At 50.4% G+C, this 6,000-nt stretch overlaps 1 protein-coding gene across 1 annotated transcript in view; it reads left to right on the top strand.

Annotated features, from left to right (window-relative positions):
* The first annotated feature begins 688 nt into the window (after positions 1–688).
* SPRED2 (sprouty related EVH1 domain containing 2) overlaps positions 689–6,000 on the top strand; it is a 106,662-nt gene continuing 101,350 nt past the window's right edge. The window contains exon 1 of the mRNA XM_024552710.4: positions 689–1,532. Within this exon, the coding sequence (XP_024408478.1) occupies positions 1,507–1,532 (26 nt within the window). The 5' untranslated portion in view covers positions 689–1,506. The remainder of the gene's footprint in view (positions 1,533–6,000) is intronic.

Below are 6,000 nucleotides of genomic sequence, written 5' to 3'. Positions count from 1 at the left end.
AAGCAAGCCCTGCCTATCGCTCAAACAGTGCTGCTTTGGAGATTGTGGGCCCTCCTAGGCCATGGTCCCAGGCTTAAGGCAGGAAAAATAATTTAAAGACAGAGGGGAGGGAGAGGGGCACTGGCAGAGCTCTCCACATACCCATTTCTCTGTGCCAAAGCTTACTGGGCTGGCAACCCCTACCCGAGTAACTGTGGTCTGCAAGGGCTGGGGACGGGGCCATTCTCCACCTACATGAGAGAGATTCACTGAATTATTTTTAAAAATATTTTTGGGCTTACCTTTTAACCCGAGAAAGCCCAACATTTTTAACTGAAATGCAAACGTTTCTGGGCTGCGTTGGACTTAACCTTTTATTCTTTCTATGTGCAAATGATTCCTTAAAAATGCTCGTCCCCTACCAAGACAAAAAAAGATCATAAGATTCACGTGAAACTGAAAAGCTTCTGCCATTCAGAACCTTAGCAAGGCACCTGTGCCGCCCTCACCCTCCCACCCCACGGTGTGGGGGTAGTTGATCCTCTGAGCCCGAATCCCCCTCCGGCCTTAATCGGAGTTCTCCATCTTCACTCTTCCTCCTCCTCCCACCCCCTAGATTTTTAATCCAGGGGTTTGGTAGGAGGGAGGGAACTAAACGGGAGCCAGATGTGTGCGAGTCCCCCACTCCCGCCTCCTTCCTTCGCTCCGGCATCTTAAAACCCGGAGCTCTGACGAGGGAGGATCCGGAGCCACACAGACGCAGCGCAAACAACTCCGCTCCGTAGCTCCCCCGGGAGTGGAAGCCAGGAGGGAGGGGGATAGGAAGCCGGGCATGCTCAGTAGACGCGACAAAGTTCTTTTTTTCTCTCCTCTCTCTCCTCTCCCTCTCTCTCTCTTTTTTTTTTCGGTCGCAAGTAGGAAGCTTTTTGCACTCCACCACCTCTGGCCGCTGGGAAGACGTCATCGCTTCCGCCCTACTTCCTCCTCCTGTTGGCGGCGGTGAGAATCCAATATGGAGTAAATCGGTAGAGTCAAGAGATGGGGCTCGGACGGGGCGCCCTGCACCGCCTCTCAGGCGCACCTCCCCCGGCCTCCGACCGCTCCCCGGAACCGTGATTGGCCCGGCCCCCGGGGGCGACCCCGGACCAAGCCCCAACCCGCGACCGGCCCTCTTCTCGTAGCAGTCCCTGCCGCTCCACGGCGCGCTTGTTTTTCTCCTCGTCTCCCTCACTGCCGTCCCCCGTCCAAACCTCTCCCCCTCCGCCTGCTCCCGAGCCCCTGGAGCCCCCGCCCGCCTCGCCCCTCGGCGCTGCGGCGCTCCTTAACCGCTGCGGCTTGCCTTTGCACCCCTTCCCCCAAACCACCCCGCGCCTCGGTTGTCCTGCTTCCCCTTCTGCCTTGTGCGGCGCCCCCTTCCCCAACCAAATCAGGCGATCTCCGGAGATGTGAAGAAGGGGGGTGAGCGGACAGGAAGATGAAGGGAGCAAAGCTGCCCGCCGCGGGACAGGCATCTAGGTGAACAGGAAAATGACCGAAGAAACACACCCGGACGAGTAAGTTTGGCCGCGGGCTGGGACGCGTGTGCCCCGCGGGGGCAGCGTGGGGGTCGGAACTTAGGACGCCGGCGGGGACGCTTCTTGGGTGAACTTGGCGTAGGGTGCAGAGATTCGCTGGCCTGTGGGGTTTGGGACGCGACATTTCCTCCCTTGTTGAAGTGAGGAGGGGGCAAAAACTGCTGCAGGCCGGTGGAGGTGCGCTTGGGGTCGGCGGGCTAGTGGCTGCTGCGGGGGCCAAGGGCGCCCTGGTGACCTCGGGGAGGTCCCCGCTCCCTCTCCGGAGAGTTCAAACATCCACCACCACCCTGAAATCTTCAGCACCCTGAGCGGAAGATCTGTCACCCCCGATTCCTGGGGTCGGTGGGTTTTTACAGGATGACTTTGTGACTCTTCCCGCCCCGCTGTTCTCCCTGCGGTCCTGTCTGTAGCCCTCTCCGGCCCAGGCTCCGCCATTTCGTTTTCTTGAATCGCTCTCATTTGCATACCACATTTTCATTCATAAAAAATACGGCCTTGAGCAAGGGGAACACTAGGCGCGAGCTCTGCGGGGGTCTGCGTGCGCCGGGGTCCCCGCGCGGGCCGGCATGCTGGAGCCGCCCTCGGGGTCCCGCGGCGCGTGCCAGTCTGTGTGCACGCGCTTGTGGACCAGTGACTGGCGCCCCGCAGGGTCTGGGTAGCTCAGGGGGCGGATCTGAGGCGTGCACAGCGCGGGTGGAGATCGTGCGGGGCAGTGTGTTGCTGGCTTGTGTGTGTGCACACGCGCGTGTGTACAGGCGTGCGGGGCAGTGAGCTGGGGGTGCGGGTGCGAGCGTGTGTGTACAGGAGTGCGGGCCAGAGTGTAACAATGCTCGGGGTGCTCCGCCCTAAGGGCTGTTAGGCCAGACCCACTGCCCACCTTGGGAGCCACGCGATTCTTCATCCCTGGCCAAGGAGCAGCTCCCTGCAGCCTCACGGTCTCAGAGTTGGGGTTTGTTTTTTTCCCCACCCCCTCCGGAGGCCGTTCCAGTCGCTGGTGCAGCGGAAGCTAGGCCGCTGGGCCCGGCGCCTGAGGTCGTCGCCCTTGGGTCCGAGCAGTCTCCGCACAGCGGCCACCGATTCTCAGCGTCTGTGCCTGCCACCAGCCACATTTTTTTTTTTTTTTTTTGTGAATAAGACGCTCTCCTTTATTGTCACATGATAGCCTTCCCCTCCTCCCCTGCACATTCATAAATCCGGAGCCTGCCTCGGCTCTTTTCATTCAGCGCTGCCTGCTATTAGCCAAGGTAGCGGTGGCGCTGGGTTGGGTGCAAAGACCTTGTCCGCAGCCGCTGGGACTAGCCCTGGAGGGAGGCGCCAGGAGTGTCTGCGGGGGCGTGGGGCCTGCGGGTAGAAGGCTCCCGAGTCTTTTGCCTCAGAGAGCATTGAGACTACTCGGTGCAGAGATGGGAAGTGACTCAGGGCTTGGGCCACCGAGAGGGCTTCTCTTGCAGCAGGTGACAGAATGCTGTGCTCTACTCTAAGAATCTACTCACTTCTTTTTTTAATGCCCCTTTATCCTTTGGCGTCTGCTGTTGCCTGGCTGGGCGAGGGGGGGAGGTGGTTGGGAGGGGGTTGGGAGAGCTGGTCTTTGGGAAAGGGAATTTCCTTCCTGTGGGTCCCCAGGGAGCTTTGATTGCTGTAACCCCTAGTCTGCCGGACACTGGTAGCTGGAGAGGATCCGCCTGGTGTGCATGTTGTGACTATCCCACCGCATCTGCTGGCCCTTCTTTCTCAGACATTTTTCTTGGCCTTCATAGACTATCTTGAAATGGGAAAATGAAAAAAAGTTGTATTTCTAGGGCTGAAATGTGGGGGTGGTATGTGCTGCTGGGCCTTGCCTCCTTCAGGACTTGATTAGTAACTTCTGTGGGTCCTCTGTCCCAGCACACACAAATAACAGTAGTAGCAGGAAGGGACACTTGCCATGCTCTGGGCTTCAGAATCCCGCAGATTGGTTCACCACCCTATGTTGGCTCCATCCGTTGTGAATACTGGCCTGGCCCGTCTCTTTTCATGGCTGTAGGTTATCTGGTATCCAAAGCAAAAGGACTTCTTGTGGGATCACCAGCAAGAAATAAATATTTCTGTTCCAGACTTTCAGAGCAGTTCAGCATGGAACCAGCTGCCACCACTACTGTCAGAAGCTCATTTGAGACCATGGATATTTGAGGACACATTCTGATTTCAGTTAGAGAATCAGAAGGCCCTGGCACCTTAGCCCACTGCAGAAACAGCCTTCTCAGGATTGCTTTTAATATAATGACCTTGGCATGAGACATAAAATGCCTGGTAAGAAAGCGGGCTGCATGGACTGTAAACTGGCATTTGGACACTGTCCATTTATTGTTCAACGTCCTTATGTAATGACCCATCTGAAAATTTTCTTTTAAATGTTGGTGCCAGGAAGCAGGTTTCTGTCAGAGTTACAGAGCTTGCTGTGATTGCCCTTTCTTTGCTACTGCTGTCTGGAAGCTCAGAGCCAAAAATTATTGCTCAATTAGGGTAGCCGTGTTAGACTTAGGTTTTGGCTAGATTTGCTTACTTCTCTTCATGAATTCTGATCTTCCAAATTTTCACTTCTAATGATTCCAGGTTTGAGGTCCCTCAGATACCTTTTGGAAGTAGGCAAGGTATGCAGTACTTAGAAATGGTGGTATTAAATGGAAACCTGGGGGAGTTACATCACATCAAAATAGAATAGGTAGAATCTTAGCACTCGTAAAATTATGCTTGATTTTAAAAAAAGTGTTTTGCCTTCTAATGTTCTTTTTCACATCAATTTAAAAGTTCTCTCTAATAAGTATATAGTAAATCAGGAACGTTTGCCTGCTCTTTTCACTGATGGTTCTGAAAAATAGCTGTTGTGTAGAAAATGCATTGACTGATCCCACTCCAGTTAGAAATGCATGTTAAGATTTATAATTTTACAAAATTTTTTTTGTAATAAAAAAGTAAAGAGCATCAACAAAACTATGAAAGTGGTCTTTGTATATAGGATTAGAACAATTTTTAAAAATCATACTGTATCTTTAAAGCATTTGATCACCGCCATGAATGGTTTGGAAATTCACAGCAAAAAAATGAAATCCTCAAGTGAGCTATAACCCCAGAGACATCAGGTTTTCATTCAGCTTTTGATTTTGTTCCTCTCGTGAACTCTTCTCTGTAACACATATCTTGCTGAGAGAATGGATTTGCAGCTTTGCCTGCAGCATACTCTTAATGTTGAAAGATTTCTCGTTAAAAAAAAGTTTAAATTTTTTTGCGGAGCCATTTCAAAATTAGACATCAGAATTATATCTAAATACTTGAGCTTACTTCCTGAAAGATGAGAATATTCTTGGGTGAAACCACAATAGCATCGTCACACTTAACAAAGTTAAGAATAATTCCCTAATGTCTTTAACACTCTATCTCAGTTGTTTGAAAAATATCTTTTACAAATGTCTTTCAGCCAGGATCCAATCAAATATCCTGCATGAAATGCCACGTGAAATATACTTAAAGCTCAAGGCTCACATTCTGATCTAAGGCAAGTTACTTATGTATCCCACCTGAGTGTAGATAAAATGGGAATAAATATTCGTGATTTTCTGGAGTTGCCGTGAGAATTAAATGAGATCATTTATATAAAGCTTACAATCCAACACCAAGCATAAAACAAGTGTCTGGTGTGGCTCTTTAAGGAGCAATGAGGTAGGTTTTTGAAAGAGCTTGTTATTTTTCCGGTAACCCTGGGAAGGAGGTGTAAAGTTACTTGCCTAAGGAGCAAACATTTTTTCAGCACTTTACTTGATTTAGTCTTCTCAACAATCCTATGAGGTAGGTGGCATTATTATTACAGTTACAGATGGGGAAACTGAGGCACAGGCCCGTTAAGTAATCTGCCCAAGGTCATATCCTTAGTAACTGAAGGAGCTGGGATTCGAGCACTTCCGCAGCCTGGCTGAGGAAGAGCTATGTTTTTAACCACCGTGTGGTACTGTCTCAGAAGGGGAAAGGGTAACCAACCTTGGTCACTCTGACTTCAGAGCTCACACTGTTTCTGCCCGTCCTGCTGTCCCTAATTCTGCAATGAGGCATGTACTGGATTAAAATGAATTTAAATAAACTTGGGTTTAAGAATTCTGTGATGCACCTTAAGGTAATAGAAGTGTGAATTTTCTACGTTCATTGAGGTAACAGCTATGGAAATTAGACTTGATACAAACAAACATTGATCCATTTTCTTTGCCTTAGCCTCAAAAACAGGATGTGTTTCTGCTGTACATGAGTAAAATCCTTAAATATTAAAAACATAGAGTTGACTTTGCATAATTGGAATCTTGGTTCATTTATCAGAAAATCTTGAAAGTGAGACCAAAAAAAATTTGGAAAGAGCTTAGCAAGCTTGTGAGCCAGGAAGTCGCCAGTGTGGTCACTGTCATTGCATAAAGTCGTTGTCCAG

This window comes from Desmodus rotundus, chromosome 5 (genome assembly GCF_022682495.2).
Source record: "Desmodus rotundus isolate HL8 chromosome 5, HLdesRot8A.1, whole genome shotgun sequence".
NCBI lineage: Eukaryota > Metazoa > Chordata > Mammalia > Chiroptera > Phyllostomidae > Desmodus > Desmodus rotundus.
This window is presented reverse-complemented; position numbering and strand designations above follow the sequence as displayed.